This window comes from Vidua chalybeata, chromosome Z (assembly GCF_026979565.1).
Source record: "Vidua chalybeata isolate OUT-0048 chromosome Z, bVidCha1 merged haplotype, whole genome shotgun sequence".
Classification (NCBI taxonomy): Eukaryota; Metazoa; Chordata; class Aves; order Passeriformes; family Viduidae; genus Vidua; species Vidua chalybeata.
Genome location: NC_071570.1, coordinates 58,563,726 through 58,590,912, shown reverse-complemented (window position 1 = coordinate 58,590,912; position 27,187 = coordinate 58,563,726). Strand labels below are relative to the sequence as shown.

The window sequence follows — 27,187 nt, the reverse complement described above, 5'->3', positions numbered from 1 at the left end:
GGACGGTAACATTGCCAACCCCGTGGGCCACCCTACAGGACACGGTCCGGGGCGGCACGCAACTGGACTTGACTGCAGTTAGAGAAATGGAAGCAACTCAAATTATGGCCTCAGTTTGGCTCACAGCTCCATATTCAGAGCATTAGATACACATGGACTGTGAACAGCTGCAGAAAGCCGTGAGGAACCTTCATATGAATTAAACTACATGAAAGTGAAGTGCATTCTATTCATGTTTGCTAATGTCTTGCATGTATGATCTCTTTCAGGTAAAAAAGCATCATCATGCTTTTTGAGGACTCCAAGGAAGCATATATTTGCATACTAAAGCTCTGACACAATCTTTATTTCTGCAGGGGAAAGCTCCTTGTTGTCCTGCTGCTGCTGCCTTTGAAGCAAGTATCTAATGCCAGAGAGGAACTGCTTTCACTTGAACATGCATGTGCAGGACTGATGCCCAAGGAGGCACTTAAATGAAAGAAAAAACAGTTGTTTCACAATCAGCAACTCTTATATCCGTTTAAGCCTATGTATATTCTTTATAAACATCCTGTAGAAAAGAGTACATCTGTTTATTAATTGTCCACATGCACAGCAGCAACAGCAATAATTAAAACTCATAGGACCTTATTAGATTTCTGTCAGTTGTGAGAGCTATTCGTTGTACCATATGGAAACTCACAACTGTGAACAAATGAAAGCCCCACAAGAAAAGACAAACTAATTCATTTAATTAAAAATCACATATTTTAAATGCAACACTAAAACGCCCCATGTGTGAGAGAAAAGCTTCTCCAGCATAAAAATGGTTATAAGCTTCTAATGGCTTTTCATACTTCCACACTTTAAAGCATATTTCTATTTGCTTATACTGACTTTAAAACCTTTGCATAATTACTACTTATTGACAATGCTGGAGTCTAGAGTGTGAGCAAAGAGGTTAATACTGACCTATTTTACTTCTAAAATCCAGGGAAAAAGGATACTACTACAATAATTCTCACAAGTCAAATGACTGCTTGTCATAAAGCACATGCCTAGGGAGAGACTGGTTTTCAGGGTTAAGGACATGATATGGAGCTTCTGTTCACAGTTCATTGTGAACTTACTAGGAGAGCTAAAATTTAAGAACATTACCCAAATGAAGTACCTTGAGCTATACATTAAATTTTAGTTAAATCCTTATAATTCTTAGAATTTAGTTAAATTTAGTTAAATGAAAATCTGTCAAAGTGCAGATATCATAGCAGTAGTCAGCCCTAAGAAATCTTTATTTAAAGTTTTCTGGAATATATTTTTCTTTGGATAAAAATTTTCAATTAAAAACAAGGTTTACCACAAATAAATTCTTCAAAAATTTCCAGGTTATAAATAAAAGCTGAATTCCATAAACTTTCCTGTTTCCAAAGTAAGATCTGTAAATATTTGTCATAAACCAAAAATATTAACACATTTAAGTTAAAAGTGTTTCAAATAAAAATTTCAAATCCTTATGTGACCACACTGTAAAACATGTGAAGAATCTAGACTGAATGATTCATGCTGCATGTGCAACTCTGACTTTTCTGTCAAAATCCTCAAAGCTTTACATGAAAACAGTGGCATGTATGAACACAAAAGCTGCCATGCTAGCAAACAACACAAGCATGCAGTACTTGATGTAGCCAAAAGCCAGAATCACATCCAACCAGCCTGCATGTGTTCTATTGACTTCTTGGTCCCATGCATTTTGCAGGTACCAAACTGCTCCCCAGTACTTACAGCTGCAGCAGTTAAACTCTGCACAGCACAACAGGCTGGTGTCTTGTTGAATGCTCTGGCACTCCTTTCCCTTTCATTCGATCACAGCTAAGTCTCCTCTTTAGCAGCAGAATTCAAGCACCAAGCAGACACCAGAGAGATACTTAAAGTCTTTGTTTCAGGTGGTTAAAAAAACCCAAAACCAGAAAAAAACACAATCACAGAATCACCTAAAAAGCACTCTACAGGGTTGTAACTAATTTGTGCATGACTGAAAGGAAAGGATGCTTCATTAGGTAAGGGCTTCTGCATTCAGCAAAGCATGTACAGCTCCTGGCAACTCCTGGGAATGCAAGATAAACTCAAATCAGTCCAATCTGGCATATAAGTAAGGACAGAGGCTATAGCAGGAAGCATGACCTGTCAAAGACATGAGCCACCCTCAAAACATACACAGTCAAAATAACAATGGAGAATTGATGTACTCTCTGAAAGAATTTAAGCTCCTTCAAGCAAAACTAAGATTTAAAGCTGTGTGGAAGGAAGGAGCTTAGAAGAAGAGAGGAAGGAACCGGATTCTATGCATGGAAGGTAACATTGAGCCCAGAACAGTTCAGAGTCAATACTCAAATAACTTGGAGGGGTAGGTGATGGTGAGTTTTCCTTTCCACATTAATACATTTGGACAGTCCTAAAGAAGAAGAAACATAGGATCATTAACATTTCCAAGATCATTGAGTGCAGTGTTAAATCACCATTACCTCAAAGAAAAACCAGCTTCAAAGCACAAGCATTACAAGCTGACTTCCAAAACTGATTGACAATTGATATCCAGAATGGAAATTCCTCAAACACCTAAAACAAAGGAAGGATTGAAGCCAGACTTCTCAGCAGCTGCACTGCTCAAGGCTAGGCCTTCCTTGCAAAAATGTCCTTCAAAAGATATGACTTAATTTTGCTTTGCAGTACCCTCTTTCTGAGATATATTATTTATCTAGTATCATCCCACATTGTTAATACAGCTGTAAAACAGTGTGGGTGGCAAACCCCAAATATGGCTCTCCATTTTAAAAGGTCTTATCACAGCCATCCCTCTTCATGGCTGTTTTTTTACAGATGGTGCTACTAAAGGTCCACTACATCTGTAACCAATGCACTACCCTTCCTTTCTCCCCTCCAAGGAAAAACATGAGTGGCTGAAACACCACAGCCCATCCCCAGCTCCTTTCTCATAGCGCTGCAGCCCTGTGCTTTCTGCAAGCATCAGCAGCACAAGAATCTTGCTGTCACAGAAAAAAAACCCTACAGTCTGGTTGTTTTCTCCATGACCAAGGCCTTGGATTGAAGTGGCAGCCATGACAGCCTGACCCTTCACAAAAACCCAAACACAGATTGTGAGAAACCCATCACTGGAAGTGCTAAGGCTTTACATAAGGAGTTGTAAGAGGAGGACAGTCACAACTGACAAAGGGATCTGTTATAGTTCTGAATGAACTTTTTAGTCTTCCTTATGAATGTCATAATTCTAAGTCATTACTGTGTAATGATTCTCCTTCCTGAGACATTTAGGAAGCTTGCTTTTACAATTCATGTAATAGTGCATCTTCATAACTCCCTAGAGAAAGCATTCAAGTTACTAGAGGGTAGACATAATAGATATTTAGCCCAACATAAGTATTTTCACAGAAACTAACAATCTGTCCTTGAAAAACAGTAGCTAGTTTAAGGCATTATTTCCTTACACTCAATAAGAGTTTAATGTTTATTTATTGTTATTTTTCCAATAGAATAGAGTATTTCAGTTGGAAGGGACCTACAACAATTATCTAGTTCAACTGTCTGACCACTTCAGGACTCACCAAAAATCAAAGCCCAGTATTAAGTGCATTGTCCAAAATGCCTCTTGAACACTGACAGCTTGGGGCATCAAACACATCTCTAGGAGCCTGTTCCAGGGTTTCACTGCTCTTTTAGCAGAAATGCTTCCCAGTGTCAAGGCTGATCTAATATGGCTATCAAAAATCAAACTTCTATAGAACACACATAAAAATAAGAAAAAAAACCCAGTTTCATAGAATCACATAGTCACAGAATAATTGTGGCTGTGAGAGAGCTGAGGAAGACTCCAGTGTTATCTCCTGCTCAAAAGCAGGGTCAGCTATGAAATCATGGCAAGCTGCTCAGAGCTTTTATCAATTTCACATCAGAAACTTTCCTGCTGCATAATATCCCAGGGCAATCTCCTTCAGCATGTGACCATACTAAAGATCATTTAAAATAAAGGAAGGGATCAAGAAGAGTTTGTGCTTTCTATTTAAGTAAATTTAGGAAAGGAAAATAAGCTTTATACAAACGAGAACGTTAAAGAGTGAAAAAGTGACAACATGCTATAGAAACAGCACAGAACACAGGCACTACTAACACAGGAGTACCGTACATGCCTTAGGCAGCAGTATGTACATTTATCTTGATGAAAATATGGCCTTTCCAGATTGGGGGTCTCTAACAGCTGGCTCCTCTCTATATCCACAAAACTCCTAAAGAATTTGCCCGTGTTAACCAACGTACACTGAGAAATAACAATGGATGTTGGGGGTGCTGGTTGACAGCTAGCTGAACATGAGCCAGCAGTGTGCCCAGGTGGCCAAAAAGACCAGTGGCGTCCTGGCCTGTCTAGAACAACGTGGCCAGCAGGACAAGGGCAGTGATCGTGCCCCTGTACCAGGCACTGGGGAGGCCTCACCTCAAGTCTGTGCTTGGTTCTGGGCCCCTCACTTTAAAAGGGAGACTGAGGGGCTGGAGCCTGTCCACTGAAGGGCAACGAGGCTCCTGAAAGAACTGAAGAACATCTCTCATGAGGCACAGCTGAGGGAGCTGGGGCTGTTTAGCCTCAGGAAGAGGAGGCTCAGGGGGGACCTCATTGCTTTTTGCAGCTCCCTGTAAGGAGGTTGTGGTGAGCCAGGGCCCGTATCCACTACAGTGCCTGCAGTGAGAGGACAAGAGGAAATGGCCTTAGGCTGAGACAAGGGAGAGTCAGATAAGATACTAGAAAAAGCATTTTTGCTGTTAGGGTAGTCATGCTTTGGAATAGGATGCACTAGGGAGGTGGTGGAGTCACCATCCCTGGACGTGTTCAAGAGGCATCTGGATCTGGCATTGGGTGATATCGTTTAGGGATTTGGAGCAGTGTTGGGCTGACGGTTGGACTTGATGATTTCAAATTTCTCTTCCAACCTTGCTGAATCTATGATTCTATGATTCTATCTATAGCTCACACATCTAATCCTTGGCACTCCTCACTGATACTGATGTGGAGCCCAAAAGAGTGCTGCAGAAAAATTAAACAACTGCCTTGGCCCAAAAAAAGTCTTCAGAAATGGCAGTAAGGCAAAAAATTCCAAGCAAATAAACAAAAACAACCCCAATCAACAAAACAAATGAAAAAACTCCCCAAACTCACACACAAACAAAAGCAACTCCACAACTCTTTTTCAAATCCCAACTCTGAGACATTAAGAGCTACACAGCTTCAGATTTCACTTACAAGCAGAAACAGCTTACACACCCTGCACATCAATCTACTTCTCTCACAGCAATGTTACAGTGTTAGCTGTATATGAAACTAGCACTGGATCCTGCTCAAAGGTCTTAAGTTAGCTCTCAAATCCATTATCAAAAACTAAAACACTACAACTAAGCCAGAATTTAAAGCCATCTCCTTCATTTCAGTTTAAGCTGTACTGCCTCAGAGAACTAAATTACTTATTCTAAGCCAGCACTTTTTATACATAAAAAACCATAAAATGTGTGCTTTAAATAACATGAACAATTTTTCCAGACATGATCCACTCTTGCCCTTACTGGGACTTCATCCATGCAGGAAAGAATATGGCTTTGCATGGTCTTTGACTTCTCTTTAAATAATTATGATTCTACAATTTGAAAAGAAAGACTCGACATTAGTTTTTTGAAAGGAGAAAGGGGCGATTATTTTTTTACCAGTGACTATTAAATTTGGCTCCTTTTTTTTATTTCCTTACAAAGTCTAATCCATACTTACCAAAAGCCGCATTGGCCTCTTCCATGTTGTTAACCCTAAGATTCCACATAAGACTGCCTACAACATAAAAAAATGTAGTGTCATCAAGAAGCAAAGAACTGTTCATAAAATGCCATTTACACTGTTTTTATTACTGTACTTTGGAACACTACAGCAATGCTGCGAAGATACGAAGATGCAATTTAAAGCAGACAATACCTGTGCTGATGGAGTTCTTTGCTCCTAAGAACATGCTATGGAAATAACAACCAAATTAAATTTGCTCATTTCTTATTTTTCCCTCCAAGAAAACATGCATGGGGACAAGTAGTATGTCAGCAATTCCAACCTCCATGTTTGCCTTAAATATCTGCATTCAGCCAATTAAGTATTTGTTCTCTGCAACATGGCTAGGCAAATCTAAATATTGTCCTTTTCCTCCCTTCTCTCCATCACCATCTCAGCACTTCATTAATTGCCTACTTCCTTCTTCCCTTTTGCTGACTTCGGACCATTTTGGTGAACTAAAACCCAGAGCCTGAACCCTACCAAAATCAATAAAGAGCACCAGCACTACCTCCCTGAAAAGTTTTGCTATTTAATCAGATGAATGCCAGTATCAACATGAGGGAAGAAGTTAAAATAAAAGCACATCCTTCTGCAACAGCAGTTTTTAGACCGAACTTGCTAAATCACAGACCTGATCCTTATGATTCTTTCTTTACCTTACAGGACCAAACAATTAAGAAACTATAAATAATTGCTGTAGAACTGAAACAAACAGCACACCCAAATACTCTCTCACAGAAGAAGAGGAACCCTGTAAAGAAAGGCAAATAAGTTTCGCAGTACGTCCCCTAAATCAGCAGCTGTATTTTTAACTTGATGGATGTTGTGACTAAGCCAGCCGAGCTCCTACCCAAAAAAGAAACAGGAAGACTGGAACAAGCAGGAAGTCATCCACTAGTATTTTTAATAAATCCCTTCTGTAACTTCATTCACTTGACATGATCAATCTAATCTAGCGTAACATGCATATATGACTTGGCCAAAACACCTACTGATATCATCACTGCTGTTGCAAAACCACATACATAACTGCAGTTTCATAACAAAATATTTTTTGAATTCTCTGACTGCAAAATGGACACATGATTTTATAACAAAGTACATCAATACTAATGTAAATTGTTTTTTTTTTCCTTAAGGACAACAAATTTATTTCATTACATCTGTTAAAGACAAGAAAAGAAAGTCCTTCTCAAAATGTTCCTGACATGCTCCTCACAAGTCAGCATGTAGCATCCATAACCAAAAGAAAACCAAACCAAAAAGCACCCAACCAGACACATCAGTCAGCTTTTAATGGCATCTGCTTTTCCAGGTTGCTTCTTGGCTAAAATTTTCACTTATATTTTTACACCCAAACAGTATTTTGGTAACTTTTCTGAATGTACTATTGTTTCAGAAATATAATTTTAAAAGCCCCAAGTAAAACCAACACCCTTCTTGATTATTAAAAACACTGAATTCCTCTATCTTACACATGCAATTTTAAAGCAGTTTAAAAGTATAATCATAGTTCTGTGTGCAGAATTCAAAGAAAGTCCATTGGTTACATATACTTAAACTTCTTTTAAGCTAGAGTAAGAATGAAAAAAAAAAAAAAAGAAAGGATGAAAGATCACAAGAGAGATACCAAACAGAGACATTTGGATAGTCTAGATTTCCTTCACCCCCAGGGACTGTGTACCTTCAGGGATGAACACCGCATTATACAGATAAACAGGAATGACTTGATCCTTAAACTACTGCACTGAGAGCATTTTTACAGGTGGTGAACAACATGATAATTTAATTGAAATATTTAAAATGAAGGATAGGCTGATGCTGTTCACACAGGCAGCAGGAGCTGAGTGTTCCATCCCAGTACATGACTTGCTGATTGCTGGAGGGCCCAAAAACTGGGACCAATCAGTCTGACTCTGATACACTTACTAACTTTTACTTAGGCAGAAGCTGCCTAGCTTCTGCAATATTAACTCTTGTCTATATTCCATATTTATAAAGCTGTGGTTTAAAGCAGGGCCCAACAGGAGATGGAATAACTTCTTTCAGTACTCCTTCCAAAACTGTGCTAAGTCCATCCATTTTTTCCCCAGGAACATTGATTTATCTCTACATTATGCCTACGATTAAAGACCCAAAGCACAAACATGCAACATCTACACACACAACAACTTTTGAAAATCCTGTGTCTGATAGCGCAAAATAACCGAGTACATTTTTTTTCCCCCAAAAATGCACGTCAGGAAATAAACCCCCTATTTGCTTGTTTCGACGTCTGTAATCTCGTTGGGCTCCTGCAGACAACCTACAAAGCTGTCAGCAAAAAGCCGTTACTCCGTTACCCGGAGGCCGTTTCCAAGCCATCGCGGAGGAGCGGGACCACACTTCCCTCGGGACAGCAGCCCCGCAGGTGCCGAGCACGCACGGCCGGACCCCAGCACGGCGTGTCCCGGCCCGCAGCCGTCACTTACCGAGGAGCCGGCCCAGAGGGGACACGCGTTCTTCACCTGCGGGGCGCTGCTCAGCGACAGCGCCCCGAAGCACAGAGCCATCAGGGCGCATCCCAGGCCGGTCTGCAGCAGCGCCAGCCCGAACAGCGAGCGGAACAGCAGCAGGGGGCACGGGCGGCGGCGCGGCGGCGCGGCCGGGCGGAGGGGCCCTGCCTGAGGAAGCGGGACGAATCCCGGGAGAGAGCAGCAGGACCCCGGCAGCACCATCGTCGACGACACGACGGGTGCCGGCGGCGGCTCTCGGCGCGCGACCGCTGCGGAAAGCGGGCCGTCCCGAGCAGGGCTGCCCCACCGCCACCCCCGTGCCAGCGCCCTCGGGCGCCGACTTCCTGCGGCGAAGCCGCCGCCGCGCAACCCGTGCGGGCTCCGCTCCGCTCCCCTGCGGCGAACACCAGCCCTGGCCGCACCCTCAGCGCCAGGCGGGGCCGCGGCCAGCGCCGAGCCCGGCGCAAGGTGCTTCGCCGGAGCTCGGACGCCGTCTCCGATTCTCCCGGACCCTGAGCCATCCTTCCCGTCCCGGGTCTCCCCTCTGATGCTGCTGCAGCTGTTTTGCAGCAGCTTTGGTAGGGTTTACTCCTCCTCTTATTCCTGTGCTCCCTCCCGTGCCCTTCTCCTTTGCCCTTTTCTCCCTGGTCACTGTTGCTAGCGAGTGCTATGCGTAAAGTTTTAAAATAACTCTTTACTGGGAGGAGGGTGCGGACGCCATTGGATTGCATTTCGCGTCATTGGCGCCCAGCCCGACGAGAGAACGAGGTTTGGCAGACAGCACGACGTGTGTCTTGTATGTGCATGAGTGTGCCTGGGTGCTTGCCAATGCCATGTTGTCTGGGACAGGGGCAAAGGAATCTTTACCCGTCAGTTTTCATATCTTTCCTCTCTCTCCCCTCCCTACCCACTCTCCCCCAGTACTCTTTCTCCGTGTTTTCCATGGAAAATCTTGCCATTACCGTGGTCTGTCCTTCTCCACTTGATGCACTCCAAGGAAGGAGGCTCTGGAATTTATTTCAACCGTGTGTTCTGCTCTCCAGCTCAGCCAAAGCAATTTTACACCTGTTTGGTTTTTCTGGACATGGCTTCAAGAAATATGAAAAATATAGCTGCTGGTACTTTAGGAAAATAAGGCATGTTGAAAAGGGTCATTGGCTCAGATAACAGCCATTGGTCCTTTTCAGAGAAAGGTGCAGAAGTGACTTTTGGAGTTGCACCCTTATCTCTTGGTTTGGGTTTTTTTATTTTCAACAAAAATATTCAGTATTTGGAGTGCTCCTTACCAATAAAAAATTCACAGAACGACAGAATATCCTGAGTTGGAAGAATCCACAAGGATCATTGAGTCCAACTCCTGGCCTTGCACAGGACATCCATAAGTGTCACACCATGTGCTCGAATGTATTGTCCAAATGCTCCTTGAACTCTGTTAAGCTTGATGCTGTGACTACTTCCCTGAGGAGCCTGTTCCAGTGCCCACACCCTTAGTGTGAAGAATCTTTTTCTAGAATATAAGCTAAACCCCTAACACAACTTTTATTTTTCTAGAATTTAACCTAAACCCCTAGCTTCAGGCCATTCCCTTGGGCCCTGTCACTGGTCACCACAGAGAAGAGATCAATGCCTGGCCCTCCTCTTCCCCTTACAAGAAAATTGTAGATTGTGAGGAGGTCTCCCCTCAGGAGGAGGTTGTTTAAGGTTGTTCAGCCTTTTATCCAGGCTGAACAAACCAAGTGACTTCAGCCACTCCTCCTAAGGCTTCTCCTTAAGACCCTTCACAAGCCTCATGGCCCTCCTTGGACACCCTTTAACAGTTTAACATATTTTTGTGGTGCCCAAAATTGCCTTGAGGTGAGGAGACCCCCGCACAGAGCAGAGTGGGACAATCCTTCCCTTGCCGGGCTGGCGATGCTGTCCTTGATGCACCCCAGGACACGCTTGCCCCTCCTGGCTGCCAGGGCGCTGCTGACTCATGTTCAGCTCATCATCAACCAGAACCCCCATGTCCCTTTCCGTGGTGTTGCTTTCCAGCTGCCTCTTGTTCAGCAGGTGGGGAAAGTTCATACTTATGCCTGAAAATATATACACAAGGGAATATATATGTAAGAGAAAACAGAGCTGTAAGAAATAAGCTGATTTGTCTTGATGGGGAGAAATAGATTGCTGCTTGTACAGTTGCTCCACATAAGCCATTGGAATTTCTGATCAGGAAAGCAGCATGTTTTCCATTCCTACTTGTCTATAAAATGAAGTTGTTTAAGACTTAAGCTGACTTGCTCTCCTTTGTTAACGTCTATATGGTTCATGGCATAACTTAACTCTTTAATGTTATTCTTCAGTCTGGTTTAACCTGGTTCATTTTTGAAATATTTTCTCTAGCAGAGGGAAGCAATATTTATAATACAGCCAATCACTGTTAGTAATTTAGTGTATTCTGATTAGACTTGTCAGCTGGTCTATTTGTGTCATTTTCATTAAGGCATTGATGTATGGCTAGTAAATTTCAGCTTCTGTATTTTTAATAGTGAGAGTCCCTGGCAGTGGTGTTTATTTCTCCTTAAACATACAGAAACATACATGTTCAAATTCAGTGAAGAAGTTATGTTCATGCTATCCAAAAAGCTGGAATTTTATTAAGTAAAATTATAATAAAAAATCTTACATTGTGAGAGAATTTTTATTATAATTTTTGGGTTGTTTTCTCAAAACACTGCATATGAGCAGGAATTTGTCCCATTTATTCATATGCAGATAATGTTGACTTCTATTAAGTCATAGCTGGCCCTACAGTTGTTCCTTTTTTCTTTACTCAAAGCACTGGCGCTGAGACCCCATGAAAACTTTTAGCCAGCTCTGGCAGGAAGAGGGTGATGACAGTTTGCATTCCTCTATCAAGGAGGAATGGCATGCTCCTTATTCCTGTTAGCATCAAGGTGTTATGTTGCCTCTGAACATACAATACACACTTCCATTCAGCAGGGATAATATAATACTTATCTGGAGCTTCTACCTATGCTTCTAAATATAATGTGAAAATAAAATACAAGAAAAAGTAATGGAATATCAATTCTACTTTCACTGAAGATCCCTTTTTTTTTTTTTTTTTTGAGGATATTTAAGCAGTTGGTTTGAATGCCATATTTTGAATGCCACAGATTTCAAGTGCCTTTGAAAATATGTCCTTTGGGGTCACATTAACACTTCTGAACAAAGCACATGTCCAGAGCTGTGAAGTAGCCAGCAGACAGGTGGTTTTTGTTTTGTTTTGGTTTTTTTTTCTGCACTGCAGTTCACCTTTCTGCAATTGCTTAGCTGTGTCCACTGACTACCCATAAAAGTGAACCTTCCTGCTCTGAAGTTTCTCCATTGGGTGGACTGCTGCCAAAACATCTGGGTTTAGGAGTAGCTCTTTCATGATCTAGCCTAATTGACTTGAAAAGTTACTCTACTTATTGCTGTCACCCTACCATGAATTGGAAACACCTCTTTACAAACACACTTACTTAATGTCAAGCTTACTGCCTCATCTGTGTTTCTTTTTAAGTTATCTGCATTGATAGAGGAAAATGAATGCTTTCCTTTTCCTGCTTTCCTAGATTATTTCCACTTAAGCCCTGGGGTTTCTGTGAAATCTAATCTGTTCTGTAGAGCTGCTAGTATTCCAATACCTGAGACTGCAATATCTGAGTATTCTAGTTCCTCACAGTGTGCATAAAATAGATTAGAGGCATCATTTTTGTTTTGGAGGCAATAGTAAATTAACATGCTGGACATGTCTGCCTTAGTTGTATATGCTTCTGTTAGTGCTTCTATACCCTTCTTGAAACAGTTTTTTGCAGAAAGGGTGATAAAGTACTAGAATCATCTGCCCAGGGAGGTGGTGGAGTCACCATCCCTGGATGTTTTTTAAAAAAGATTGGATGTAGCACTCAGTGCCACGATTTAATTGAGGTGTTAGGGCATGGGTTGGACTTGATGATCTTAAAGGTCTCTTCCAACCTAGTGATTCTGTGATTCTGATCACGGCTTTCTTCTTCTCTAGTTGTAACTTACCTAGCAAAAAATTCCTTTTTCTCTTTTTCTCTTTTTCTCTTTTAAAAATTTCTCTCTTTCCTACATGAAAAAACTTTCTAACAAGAAGGTCATTGGACAGTTCCTGAGGATCAGTCAGGGGCTCAATTGAGGAGAGTCTTCAATGAAGAACATTCCTTCATGAAAAGTGCAGCTCTTCAAAACTACCTCAAAACTACCATTCTCTTTTGTCAGAGCAAGTCTTCTCTGAAAGTGTTCTATGACCAGTCATAGAGCTCTCGTTATCCCTACAGGGTGGTGTTTGGATGCAGCGAAGTTGCACTCTGAAGCTCCCTGACCTGTTTTCCCAGAAGCCTTTCTGATGAGATAGGTACAGGGCCCATCTGTCCCCTCAACTGCAGATGAAATGCAATGCAGGGAGCAGCATGGTCATGTGATCTGGGCACAGGCACAAGCAGCCTTGATTTCGCACATTCTCCTTTGCAAATGCAATACTCCTTTTCCAGGATTTTTTGGCAATACTTCTGTTGCTGTGGCTGCAGTAGAGATTCCTATGGGAGGAGGCACTCCCCCAGTATCATCCTGGATCTCCAGGGCCCTTGACTGATGAGTGTGCACAGGTTCGGGGAAAGACAGTAAGAGAGGGGAGAGAAAGCAGCACCCAGAGACCTTATCAGGGATATAGAAATTTATTCCTTTTTTCTTTAATAAAGACTTAGTGCAGCCCTGTTACTGCTGCTGATTGGGTGGCCTCTTGCAAGGCTGCGGAGAGTCCACATGGCTGGCAGCCCTCTTCCTTCTGGAACGCTGAGGCCTCCTGGGCAAGGGGTCCCTACCCTGGCTGGGAGTGGAGGGGCTGTAGCTGTCGCCTTGGGCAGAGGGACCTCCCGCTGCTGCTAGCTCCAGCTCCTCCTGCCCTGAAGGGACGGGAGCCGATGGGTGGAGGGTGTGGAGAACAGCTTCTAGTGTGCTGGGTTGTTCCTCCATGCTGGACCCTGCAGGGCTGCTGGCAGGGGCTGCCTGTGGGGCAAGATTTTCCTCCTGAGGGCTGGGGGAGATTGCGGCGTGGGTTTTTGCTCTCCCTGGCTGCACGCGGCTCTTGGGAGCCCGGCTGTGGCGTAGCTTCCACGTGCTGCCGGGGTTTGCTGCCGCGGGTTCCCGGACACGGCTCCGTGTCTCGGGCATGTGGGCTGGCCAGCCTCTGTTACCGTGCGCTAGGGATCCGGCAAAGAGGTAAGGAATTTGTCCATTTACTCCGTGCTTGGCAGGAACGGTTTATTGGTCACACGCGGCGCGGTTCGATGGAAAGACGCAACCGCTCCCGGCACTCACATGGGAGAAAATGGCACCTGGGTGCCGGCGGGATAGGGCTTTATGGAGGGGCGGGGCGAGAGGATCCACGGCCTGCCGGCCAATAGGGGCGGCTGCCGTGGCGGTGACGCCAGCAACAGCGACCAACCAGAGAACCCCGCAGGGGCGGGCACCGAGCCTTGGGCTGAGCGGGATCGTGTGGATTGGGGTGGCCAGCACGGGGTTTCCCGGGGCCGGACGGCAGGGTGGTTACAGGAGCGGCACAGGGGTAAGGTCCGGCAGCAGGCAGCGTGGGGCCAGAAACCGCGGGGGGGAACAATACGGGGGAAACGCTGGATTACAGAACTTGACTTATTTTAACATAAATTAAAAACCCTAATCTAAACCCAAACTCCGGGATGCAACAGGAGATGGCCACAGTGCTATCGGCCTCCTCTCTGGCAGGTTCTTCTGCCACCATCTCCTCCCTCAGCTCCTCCTGCTCTGCAGGGGTGGGAGCAGATGGGTGGAGGGTGTGGAGGACAGCTTCCCATGTGCTGGGTTGGTGCTCCTCACTGGAGCCTGCAGAGTTGCTGGCAGGGGTTGGGTGGGGAGTGGTAATATCCCTCTGGAGATGGATACAGGATTGTTCTGTGAGACAGCATGGGGATGTAGCAGCCTTTGGACCTCTTGCATGCACTTATTCACAATGATGCTGATGAGGCCATGGATCAGAGGTTCTGTATGTTCCTCAAGGAAGTCCTGCAGCACGTGAACCAAGACATTCCTAGCTGGACCACAAAGGGACACGGCATGCAGGACGATGCTCTCTGCAATCCTTGCCATCCTCCACCTAACCCCATACTTTGTTTCCAGCTCCTGGTGCAGCCAGGGCACCACAGGGTCAAGGAGATGCTCTTCTCTTTGGAAAAGTTCTGCCCACACTCTAGGCAGGAGGCCACCCACGGGCTTTGTTTGTGTGCCCCCACGCTCTGCTGTGGATAGTATCTCCCGTTGAGCACGAGAACGGGACTCCACATAGGGGCTGTTTTTAACCAGCTGTCCTAGAGTTATTCCTGTCCAGCTGCTGGCATTTACTGATTCTTCAGAACTTGTGAAGACACAGTCTATATAGCTGTCTGCACAGGAAGCCTGACAGCCTCTATCAGTTTTCTGCAGAGTGGGCACACTCTTTGCATATCTGCCCAATGCATAATGCAACCCAGGCAGAACTGATGGAGACAGAGTATCATGTAAGTGAGGTCATCTCAGGCATCACGGCAGATAGGGCAGTTCCACTTTGTTTCTGTGGCTCTGTCTATGACTTTTGGCAGTCTGGATCTAATTAAGAATGAGAAGACACTCCCCATCACTGGCACTCCCAAAAGGTGTCATAACACTGCAAAATGGGGATGCTGTGGTCATGAGTTGCCATGTGGAGGGGGAGGATGAAATGCTCAGGCCCTTCAAGAAGGACCCTCCCAGTTCCCCATAGCACTCATTCTATGGCCACCCCAGGGGAACATTTCTCTGCACAACTCACCTCTGCAGTGTCCAGCTGCCTGAACCTGGCAGGGCTGGGGAAACACTATTCAGGGCTCCTGGATGGGTACTGAGAGCTGCCAATGGCAGCATGCAGCACTGGAAAAAGCCTGGTTTAACCCTCCAGACCTTGTGGATGTGTTCAACAGGAGTCCAGGCATAATCTAGACTAGGCCAGGTTCTAGCAGCATCCAAATATACACAGTAAGGGACACAAGGAGACAACCAACATGGTGATGTCACAATCCAGTGCCAGTGATCCACTTCCACTACCCTGTAACATCACAATGGTATGTCCATCTCCATGGTATTCAGACCAACACAGCATGTCAGAAGCTGGTCTCCATGGGTGTCACAGTAATCTCCCAGGGAGGAGGCCCCCAGGCCTGGACTCCTCCCCAGCCCTGCAAGTCCCATCAGAACAGTAGTAGTGCTTTCTCATGCAGACAGGACAATGGAAGAAGTTCTGAAAAAACACCAGAGTCTTGCTTATAGAGGAATCATGAGTGAAAGACTGGGTAGGCATTCCTCATGCAAGATGAGGAAAACTCCAATAATGCCTATCAGCCCCTTATCAGCAAAGGGGCTTTGATCCGAGAAGTGAAAGTCTCTGGTGGTGGGAGTGTGACTGCCAAGAGTGGCTCCTGAAAGGTCAGACATAAAGTTTCCTTAATTCAGTTAGAGTTAGCAGAGGAAAAAAGAAACCCTTATGCATGAATGTAAATATTAGTATTTTAAGAGAAGAGGAGGAAGAAAGAGAAAGATATAGCAGATTATGGATAGGAAAAGTAGGTAATACCAAAAGCACTCTTCATATGAACACTACAGGGATATTTCAAGTAAAAGAAAAAAAAAAAAGAAAAAAAAAAAAAAACCACAACAAAATGAAACCAAAGCAAAACCAAACCAAAAACCAGCCAAAATGAAAAAAATGAAAAAAAAACAAAACATAGAAAAAAGGTTTATGCATAATATTCTTTGAACTTTGTTTTCAGATGCATTCAGTTTCTATAGTGGTTGATACTCTTTAGAGGACAGGAAAAATATTAAAGGCAGTTGATGAAGGAAAGGAAAACCCATATTAAATATGTCATGGTTTTTTCCAATATTCCTTCAAAATACCTACCACAGGTAACTCTGAACAGAGAGAATGCTACTGTATGGGATGCACTGGAAAAGTTGTAGCTTTGCAACCTGTTTTTTAGCAAGCAGCAAACACCATAACTAAACAGGTGTGACTGCTGTGCTGCATCCTCATGGCCATGGACCCTTGTTGGCTTTACTGATCAAGTGGGCTGCTGTAAGCTCCCAAGGTCACTCTGGTAGAGACACCTGAGCCATCTGTAGATGTGACTCAGCCTACAGGCCTGGGATAGCAAGAACGTGTTCCCAGAGGAGGTGAGTTCATCTGGCCAATAGCCTCACTCAGGCAAGAACGAGAGCAAACAGCCCAGAGGGTAGCCATCAGTATCACCCCAGGAAAAAGAAAAGTGACAGAAAGTAGAGGAGAGAGACCCACTCCAAAGCCCAGCTCTGCAGCGATACCAACTGACCTTGTGCTCTCTGCTGGCCCTAGCCAGAAAAGGCATCTTTGAGTGCAAAGGCTCTCATGCTTAGCCTGAACTCCATACCAGTGCTCCACTTGCTGGAACAGATGAAGTATTTCTGATTTTTAATCAGAAAAAACAGTAGTGTTATTTCTGATTAAAAATGTAGTTTTCTAATAAATCACACAGAATCACACAGAATCATCCAGGGTGGAAGAGACTTTGAATGTCATCTAGTCTAATCATCAACAGAGCACCACTATAACCACTCTTACACCATATCCCCAAGTGCCACATCCAGATGCCTCTTGAATGCTTCCAGAGGTGACTCTACCACCTTGCTGGGCAACTTATTCCAATACCTGAGCCCTCTTTCAATAAAAAGAAATTTTCTAAGTTGACCCTCCCCTGGTGCAACTTAAGGCCATTTCCACTAGTCCTTTCACTCGCAACATGACAGAAGAGGACATCCTGCACCTCATTACAACCTCTTCATAAGACATTACTTCATCAGCTCTGTTGTCCTTCTTTGGAAACAGTCCAGCAGTTCATTTTTCTTTTCTGAAGTGAGGAGTCCAAAACTGAACACAGTACTCAAGGTGTGGCCTCATCAATGCTTAGTACAGTGGGACAATCACTTTCCTAAGACTGCTGTTCTGTGCTGTATCCCCTTTCCCTATCAAATATAGTTTAAAGCCCTCTCAATTAGCTGTGGCAACTCATGGGCCATAATCCTTTTCCCTCTCCAAGACAGATGGATGCTGCCTGTCACCAGCAGGCCTGGTGTAATCCACCCCATGGTAATAAAACAGAAAATTCCACCTATGGCAACAGCCTCTAAGCCACGTATTAATCAGGCTGCTTTCCCTGATCCCTTTCAGTATTTGGTGCTGGTACTGAAGTAATGCAGGAGAATAAAACCTACTTTTTTGACCAAAAGCCCCAGTGCCCCAAAGTCTTTTTTATAGTCCTTTAATCTCTTCACTTGGACAAATAATGGAGGCTAATAGTCAGAGAGTTATACCAGATTAGGGATTTTCTTTTGCCAGGGATTACTCCTGTGCCTTCTCAGAGCACCAGGGAGGCAGCAGACTTCCCTGTGGGATGGGTCCAGTTGGCATATTGAGGCCTTCTTTTCCCTCAGAAGAGAGTCGCCTACAACAATTTGTTTTACACTTCCTCTGGAGAAAAAAGGAATTTTGTTTTAACATTGAACTATTTGGGACAATCCAAATAAATATTTAATTTTGGATAGAAAAAGACTTCATCTTGGCCTCCCAAGGTGTTCCATGTTATGGGGTGTTCATGAAGAAGAGATCCCACTTCCAAATGAGTATGACAGATGTAGTCACTCATACCATTCCAAAATCATGTATTTCAGTACTTTTCAAACAAATTCAATTACAAATTTTCCTTTTGAGATGAACATGCAGTCTTGATGCTAATCAGATATTGAAATCCTACTTAACTGCTGTACAAACCATTCTAAATCCCTGCTGATCATAATGAAATTTCAGTATAATCTGGCTTTTTCACATTTTTTTTTAACCACAGGCCCAGTTGTTCAGTGTTGTAAAGTAGCTTTACTTTCTCTCAGAAACATTTTTTTTAAAGCCCCAAATCCAACCAAAAAAGTTTTTTTCATTTAAAACAATTTTTCTATATGTGTGATCTATAGATGTTAACTTTTGCTTTGGCCGATTTTGACGTAGTTTGTTAAAATTTATTTTGGAGAACAACTTTGTGCATAAAAAGACATCTGCCTGTTTATGCAAATGGTAGAACTTTTAGTCCCAGGCTAAGTAAACTCTAGTTTATGCCCTTCTGCTGGGAGCCGTGTAACAGCATAACAATGAATTATGGGGTTTTGTGTGGTTTAATTTTTCTCTGCTAGGCAGGTAAGAAACAACTGATGTTAGCAACTAGAGAGTAATTAGAGAGATTAGCAGTAATTTAGAAGTTTATGAAAAACAGATTTCCAGTGTAGACCCTTTACTAGGTCAGAGTAGTTACCTCCACAGAATTTATAAGGGACTGGATTTTACATTTTCAAAGACTAGTATTGCAACTCTATTTACAGTAGTAGAGTGCAAATCCTAAATCATAAGAAATGTTGTGATTTGGAAAGCTGAGGATAAGAGCAAATTCTAAATCAACACTTCATGCTTTAAGAGAGTTGTTCTTTCTAACATCTTCCATGAGTCCTAGATGCTCCTTATTTTCCTATTTCTTGTTCACAGGAATACAGATCATGCTACTGATTTCCACTTGAACACTGAGACATTGACTGTAACTTTTTCAATGCGGCCATCCAGCCAATTACTTATCCATTGACTACTTCATTTGTTAAACTCATCTGTCTCCAATTTAGCTGCAAGAATACTGCAGAAGACTTTGTCAATAGCCTAACAGAAATCCAGGTAGATGACTTCTGTGACTTTTCCCTTTTCCACTGATGCAGTCATTGCATTGTAGAAGGCCACTGGAGAGCCACACATGATAAGGTGTCAGTATCTCTCTCATGGCTCTCTACAACTAACTGAAAGGAGACTATAGCAAAGTGGGGCTGAGTTCTTCTCCCAGGCTACCAGTGACAGGACAAGATGACATAGCATCAAGCTGTTCCGTGGTAAGTTCAGGTTGAAAATCAGGAAGAATTTCTTCATGGAAATGGTTGTTAAACATTGGAACAGACTGCTCAGGGAAATGGAGTCACCATCCCTGGAGGTGTTCAAGGAACAATTGGATGTGCCACTTGGTGCTATGATCTAGTTGACAAGGTGGTCATCTGTCAATAGTTGGTCCTTTATTTTTCTCCTGGCACCATGCATCTACAGGGGGGATCATCCTATGATGTCATCACTGAATGGTAGAAGGTGACATCCCCAGTGTCAGATTGTAACATCATCGGGGGATGAATTGTGACATTACATCTCTCGCTAATTGTATTTGTGCACTGGCAGAACCTGAGCCAATCTGGCTCCAGGCTTGACTCCTGCTGAGCAAGGTTTGGAGGGTGTAGCCAGGCTTCTTGCAGTGCTGGATGGTGCCCATCCTGGAGCCATCAGTACTGTTTCCCTGGTCCTGCCTGGCTTAGTCACCTGGGCACCATAGGTGTTTGCAACAGTGAAGGTTGGCTATGCAGGAAAACACCTCCCTAAATTGGGGCGAGTGATTGGGTTCAGGCACCCAAGATGGTGTCCTTCTTGATGGGGCTTGGTGTTTCTTCTTCCCCTCCCTGGGACAATCAGGAGGGCTCTCATATAGTCACACACTGCTCTGTGTGACACCAACAAGGGGGAGCATCTCCTGGTCCTCAGCTCTACCCAGCATGCTGCAGGGCACAGAAATGGCCATGGAAACCAACTGGAGTTACCCTATCTGCCGGGGCACTCAGAATGATACAGCTTCTGCTCTGCCCTGTCACCACCAGTTCTGCCTGGGGCTGCATTCTACAATGAGCACTGAGAAATCCATCGTGCCCACTCTGCAGAACACTGGTAAGATCTATTAGGTCATCTGATCAGAGTGAATGGGAGTATCTACATTGTGTCATCACTCCCTCCAGTGAGTCACCAGAAGCCAGTAGCCAGGCAGGAGGAACTCCTGCAACTCCTGCAAATCCTTGACAGCGGTCCCAGTGATGAGGGAAAATGGCTGCCATTACCCTGTGGTGTCCCCTCCATTTTCTGCACAGGAGACACTACCCCTATCTCAGCAGGAAAGTGCAGGGCCAGAGCCCATGGCTGACATCTTACCTGAGGTATGGTCAGGATGTTTCCAATGACAACAGCATCTCCTGGACCCTGTGCTGCCCTGGCTGTGCCAAAGGCTGCAAAGAATATTCCAGGGTAAGTGGTGTCTGGTACAGGCACAGAGAGCAGCATCCTGAATGATATCTGTGCCTATGCTCTGGATGGAGAGACCTTGGTCCTGAAGCTGCAGAACAGCCTTGGGGAAGGCACGGCATGACTGGTTCATGGCCTCATCAATGTCATTGTGGGCCAGTGCAGCAAGGAAGCTCAGAGGCTGCTGCGAGTTCCCATGCTGATGAGGAGGAAACTCATAGACCTTCAGCTAGCACCAAGTCTGCCAGCTCCAGTTCCAGCAGTTCCAGCTCCAGCAGCTCCAACTCCAGCAGCTCCTACATGGGAATTTCTGCCAACAGCCCTACAAGCTCCAATGTGGACAAGGAAGCTGGTACATCAGAGACTGCCCTCCATGGAAATTGCAGTTTCCCACCATCTGTGCCTGTCCCCACAGAGTGGGACCAACCCCAGGAAGAGCCAGGGAGGGCAGTGGTGGCAGGTAACTCTGCCCAGGGCTGCAGCCACAGCCACTCCACTCCTGGCCAGGTCAGGGCCTGCTCACTCAGGAGGCCCTGGCATGCTCAAAAGTGATGGGCCCCTAGTCCCCAGGATTCTCTTCAGTCCAATAAGAGGCCAAGGCAGGGACATGCCTGAGCCCTGCACCCTTCAGGGATTGTCATCATCACTTCAGATGAAGTGATGAAACCTGGGGCCACTGAAGTCCACAGTATCTTCCGGAATCAGCCTCACCTAAGGCAATGTAAAGGGGAACACTCTAAAATTAGTTCTCCTCATTTTGTTTTAACCAATCACTTTCCACCAGTAAGGAGAAACTAAATACAAGTGGATATAAGTAAAAAAATAGCAGTTTAGTAACAAGCAAAATTGAAACAGGCAAAAAACCCTAGATACAGAGTTACTAAATCTCACAAACCCCTTCCCAGAAAAAGAAGATGCCCAAAATGGTGGAAATACCCCTTCCAAGATGGTACCTGCTACAGGGAGACAAAGGGAAAATGGCACCTGACCCTCCCCTCAAGACATTTGCCTTCATAGGTGGCCATGTGGTCAGAGAGACAAAGGGAAAGGGTGGCAGCAAACCCTCCCAGGAAGGTTGGAGCTTACAGAACAGTTCTAGTGGCAGATGAAAAGAGCCAGCATGTGTGGGGTCAACACTGCCACTGGCCGCTTCCTCCTGCCACCTACCAGACTCCAGCAGCACTGGTGCTGCTGTCCTCTGTGCTGTTCCTGTGGCTGGGGGCAGGGAAACCATCTGTTGGCACTGACGTGGGGTGGCCTGGCCTCGGGACGGCTCAAGATTCACCACAGAGTTTGAAAAGGTCACTGTGAAGCAGTTTCTGGTTGGGAGATGCAGCTTTGCAAAGTTGCTACTATTGTGAGACTAGAAAAACCCACCCTATAGACCACTCTGCCTCTGGCAAAATTACATCAGGCAAAAGAGGGCCCAAAAGGGCCCAGTCTACCTCAGCTCTAAGACAAAACCTAGGAAACAAGTAAGGCAAGAGGTGAGAGAGCAAGCTAAAAGGCAAAATGGGCACTCTGCCTCTGTACTCCAACCTTGTTGAAGGGAAGAGCATCACCTCCATCTGCCCCACGATTCTGGGTCCGCTTGTGCTGCTGGGCCTTAAACACACAGTAGCAGTATTTGGGCGCAGATAGATAGGGAATACAGTAAGCTTTTTGGTCACCCAGATACCTTCCCAGGTCTTGCTTACAGAAGGCGTCTGGGAGCAGTCCTCCAGCACCAGGGGTGTTAGTAAATGTATAAATGTCCAACCCACAGCAACTGAGAGAGTCGGTCATACTGAAACATGAGCGTATTTGAAAATTTGTCAAAGGAATGTATGGACCAAGAATAGAAAAGCTATGGAAAAACTAGGTTCTGCCAAAGTTCTAAGTACTTGCAACCTTGATTACTAATTAGAATAGCCCACACTGTGGTCTTGGACAGAATCCACTTGAAAAAATATATTCCTTCACTGCATTAGACATGAGTGACAATGTGCCCCCTCCTCAGACCAGTGGTATGGGAAGGAGGGAACATAACTGTTAAGTTAACCCTTTAAACAACATAGACTGTGCTTGACTTCCACACAGTCAGAGCAGGGTTTGGTGAGGAGAATCCTAGGAGGCTCTGCATTATAAAGGGCGGGTGGGTCTCAGCAGGGCTGGACGCAGCTCCCATGGGCTGCCCCCTAATGCCTGGAATAGAGAGGGGAAATCAGTGAAACACATCAGAGAAGGGACACGCTCCAGACTTGTGATCAGACAGTTGCATGCCAGCTCCAGGGTGATTTCATTGCCAAGGAAAACATAGGAGGAGGAGAAGAGCAAGGCTCTGGGGCCATGCTCTGATCTCTTTCTGGATCTTTTCAACCCCATCAATCCCCTGTTGCAGTCGTCTTGCAGGAAAGCCAAAACAGTGGAACCAGGAAGTGGCCATGAGGAGCTGTATCAAAGCAGCCTTAGTGGTTTTCCCATGGCCTTTGAGAAGGGGACATCCAAAACGCCCCAGCTGAGGAGGCCTGGCAGTGGCTGACAGCATCTTCCAAAGGCCTTGCTTTTGCCATGTGCTCTCCAGGGCATCTGTGCCAGCCGCCCTTCTGACGGGCAATCCTTTCTTGTCCCAGCTCAACACAGGCTCTGCGATTCAATGTGCCGCTGGACCAGCATCGCCTGCAGCAGCCAGCGCTCCCCCAGCTGCCAGCACTTCATCCAGCAGCCCAGCCCAGCAGCCCGAGATGAGATCGGAGCAGGGCCTGAAGACACTGAGTATGTCTGGTGTATTTCTTGTCTGCCAGAGTAGCGTGTTGTCTGCGGTTCCCGGTGTAGGCTGCGCCAGAAGTTCCCCCTCAGTCTCAGAGGCACTCAGGCCTCTTTACAGAACCTGTTGTTGTGCTTTGAGGCAGCGAGGGAGCACTCAGGGTGTTCCTGCTGCCTCTAGGGGCAGCTGGGCCTGGCTTGGCTCTGCCTGGGCTGCCTTTCGTGCCAAAGGCAAAAGCAGAGATTGTTTCTGGTTGAGCCGAAGGTCTGGCATGTCGCGAGTGACTAGGCCCCAGGGAGCTCTCAAACTCCTGACAGTGGGGATGCATTTTGGATTGTCCGGGGAGCAACGTCTCTGGTTGAAAGTGATCTCCTTGCACTGCTTTTGTCTTTCTCAGGGAGCATTGTGAGTCTGGGCGAGCCAATGAAGAAATACAGGGCATTTGAAGAACTTGGACCAGGGTAAGTGTGACGTCTACTCCATAAAACAAACCATGGGCCAGGTCGTCAACTTGTGCAATATCAAGTGTGAAGTCAGGAAAGCTCCAAACATGGTCAGGCTCTGGCTTTGCCTCCTGCCACCTCTCAGGACTGCTCAGTCAGAGCAGTCAGGAAGCGTCATCAAAGACAACTTGATGCTAGCAATATCTCGCTTGCAGCACTGAGGAGCAGGACCTGGAAGATCCCCTGCCTGTGTGTCTGTATGGCCTCAAAGAGCACCTTGCCACTCAAGAGCTGCCTGATAACAGTTCTAAAAGGCAGTGTTTTCAGAGTTAGTCTTCTCCAGATTTAAACCCACATGCACACCTGTGAGAAAACCCACACACAGAGGGAGTCTCCCTCAAAATTGGAATGGAACTAACTGGGCGTGTACGTTGGAGATTTGCAGAAGGCCTTGGTCTTCATGTGGGAGCTCAGTGTTCCCTTGGACATCCTGTCCTGCATGGCAGAGGGCTAGTGGGCTGATGTGCTGTTGGCTGACAAGACGCCGCAGCCAGGCATTTTCTAAGGAGTCCAGGCAGCCTGGGGAGATCTCCTGCCTAGGCTTGCTTTCACTGTCAGCTAGAAAGGGCTTTTTCTACTGCCATTTTCTTTTTAGGGGGTTTGGAGCTGTTTATAAAACCCTCGACACCACCACAGGACAACAGGTAAAGTGTCAATGCCCCCAGCAGTTTCTCCTAAGCTCTGCTGTCTAGAAACAAGGCAGTTTGGCACAGCTTGCTGTGTCATGGCACAAGCACTCGCTCCGTGTTCCTTGAGATCTTGTGCAGGGAGCGACTTCTCAAGTTCATGGTCGCCAATGTCTTTTTAGGTGGCCATCAAGATCATGTTGCTTCAGGAGGAAATGTCCAAGGATCTGGCTGTCAATGAAATCCTGGTCATGAGGGACAGCAGGAATCCAGATATTGTTAGCTACTTAGACAGGTTGGGGTATTCTCATGTCTGTGTAACTTTAGACAGTGCAAGCCAGAAGTGACAACGCCCTTTGGTCACCGGCAGAAAATTGAGCTGTTTATGATTTCTCTACTCATCTGCAGTGCATGGGAGGAGTTTGCACCTGGTGTTCAAGAATCTCTTCTGGCATCTGTAGCTTGGAGAGCAGTTGCAAAAACCTGGGTCAGGCCCTTGGGTGACTGAGCTGTGCCCATTCCTCTCTCTCTCCATGCCGTGGTTTTCTTCTTTCAGCTATCTGGTGGATGCGGAGCTCTGGCTGGCAATGGAGTTCATGGATGGCGGCACATTGTTTGATGTGCTCGGGGCAGTGTACCTGGAGGAAGGACAGGTAGGCGCTGTTTGTTGTGAGGTGAGGGATCCTGCTTGTGCTTCCCCCGGCCTGCCCAGGATGGTTCTTGTCAACTGGTGGTTAAGGACAGCAAAGATTTCTTGCTCTCGGTTTTCTTTTGGTGCTGCTGCCACGACACAGAGGAGAAGAAAGAGCATTCATCTGAAGTGAACTGCCTGCCAGAGTCCCCACACTCCTTTAGGCTCTGTTCTTGCACTCTTCCATACTGTCTGTCCTCTGGCGCTCATGCTCGCTTACTTGCTTCGTTTCCTGGTTTTCTCCTCTCAGCTTTGCCTCTGAATGTTTGCCTGGAGCCTGTCCTACATTCCTTGACATTCTAAGCCCGCATGCAGGTGGCAGAATTTCAAGCCAAGGGCAAAGGAGATGTCCTCAGCTTCAAAAGATAGCATTTCAGCCCAGATGGCGATGGATTCTGAAACAGGTCTAATGTGCTGCTTCCTCCTCTGCTGCCACCGGGCTTCCAATAAAATCTTTGCCACGCTGCTTGCCAGCCAAAGGTCACGTGCTTGGTACCAGTGGCAGGATGGACTTGTGCAAGCTCCGATGCCTTCACTTTGAAATGTAGAAAACTCTTCTAAGAGTGTTGAAGCAGCAAGCTCTTCCTCTTGACAGCACATGATAGTGCACCCTCATTCACAATTCCCTGAGAAAGCTGTCAATCTCTTTGAGCCCTTTCCTTTCTTGTGGGATGAAATCAGATGCTGAATGTTAACTTTCCCTCCCTCCTTTCTCTCTCAGTGCCTTTAAGGACTGCATTTCCTTCATTCCCGCCAAGTCATCCATAGAGACGTCAAAAGCAAGAAGGTTCTTGTGGGCGTGGACGGATCTGTCAAATTGGGTGGGTATCCCTGCTCAGGTGCAGCATTTCCTGTGTGTGCTGTGGGGCTGCTTTCTGATGACTGCCACTTCCCCAGAAGCACTGTTCAGCCAGTTAATGAATCGTAAGGGTGTTTTTGAAATAGCCAATGCCTTATTTCCCTGGCTCCAGCCACGTGGAAGGAGAGCTCAGCTGTGTTTTCAGCTAGATTCAGCATGGCCTTGTCAGGCTTGGGCTGGGCCATCCTTTAGCCTGGTTTGCCAGTGGCAGCTGGCTTTGACAGGGTTTGTTTTTCTCCTCAGCTGACTTTGGCCTCTGTGCTCAGCTTAGCCCTGAGCGCAGCAAGCGCAGCTCCAGAGTCAACACTCCCAGCTGGATGGCACCGGAAGTGGTGAGAGGAGAAGCCTACAGCCCCAAAGTGGACATCTGGTCCCTGGGGATCATGGGGCTGGAAATGGTGGAAGGGGAAGCTCCTTATGAGAGGGAAACCTGTTCCAGGGTAAGGTGCAGCTTAGAAAGGGAGCTCTGTGTGGGGAGAGCTGTTGTGGCTAGGAAAGGAGCAGGTAGAGTGTCCTCTTCCATCCATGTGCTGTAGGTTTTTGAACTGATAGAAAGGAACGGGCCCCCAAAATTGCAGAACCCCAGGCGCCACTCGGCTCTCCTGCGCGACTTTCTGTGCTGCTGCCTGCAGGCAGACGAGGACCTGCGCTGGTCTGCCCAGGAGCTCCTGCAGGTAAGAAAAAGCAAAAGGGCAAAAAGCCCTGTGAGCTGAGGATACCTGCATCCAGGGATCAAGAGGAGTGTGGGCCACGTGAATGAGACAAGTTACAGGACAGGAAGGCTCAGGCGGAATGTGCTGCCCTCAGTCCTCTTGGTGTGTCTTTCTGATGGCCAAGGAATCCTGTTTGGGCCCATGAGGATGAGATCATGGAAAGTAACGGTTCCTTTCATTTTGGTTTTTCTTCTGGGCAGCATCCATTTGTGACCTCAGGCGAGCCAGCGTCCAGCCTGGCTGCTCTGATCACCACAGCCAAAGGCTGGAAGAGTGGAGAGGAGACACTTGCACCTGAGGAGGCCCTTGTGCCGTGCCAGCTCAGAGCAGGGAAAAGGGGATGTATAGTGTTTAGGCAGAGATTCAGCCATCCCCTGAGTTTTTTACAGAGCTTTACTGTAGGAAATTTGATGATTTTGTAATTTTGTCAGTTTATCTGTTTTG

The 27,187-nt window shown here is 45.8% G+C and overlaps 1 protein-coding gene and 1 pseudogene across 4 annotated transcripts in view; one reads left to right on the top strand and one right to left on the bottom strand.

Annotated features, from left to right (window-relative positions):
- ENTREP1 (endosomal transmembrane epsin interactor 1) overlaps window positions 1–8,586 on the bottom strand; it is a 31,677-nt gene extending 23,091 nt beyond the window's left edge. For all 4 annotated transcript variants that reach the window (XM_053932433.1, XM_053932436.1, XM_053932434.1 and 1 more), the window contains exons 1-2: window positions 8,320–8,586; window positions 5,801–5,857 (exon numbers count right to left, since the gene is read on the bottom strand). In XM_053932433.1, coding sequence (XP_053788408.1) covers window positions 5,801–5,857; window positions 8,320–8,565 — 303 coding nt within the window. In that variant the 5' untranslated portion in view covers window positions 8,566–8,586. The remainder of the gene's footprint in view (window positions 1–5,800; window positions 5,858–8,319) is intronic.
- Window positions 8,587–18,212: 9,626 nt separating this feature from the next.
- LOC128782280 (serine/threonine-protein kinase PAK 3-like) lies at window positions 18,213–27,041 on the top strand (annotated as a pseudogene).
- Window positions 27,042–27,187: the final 146 nt, after the last annotated feature.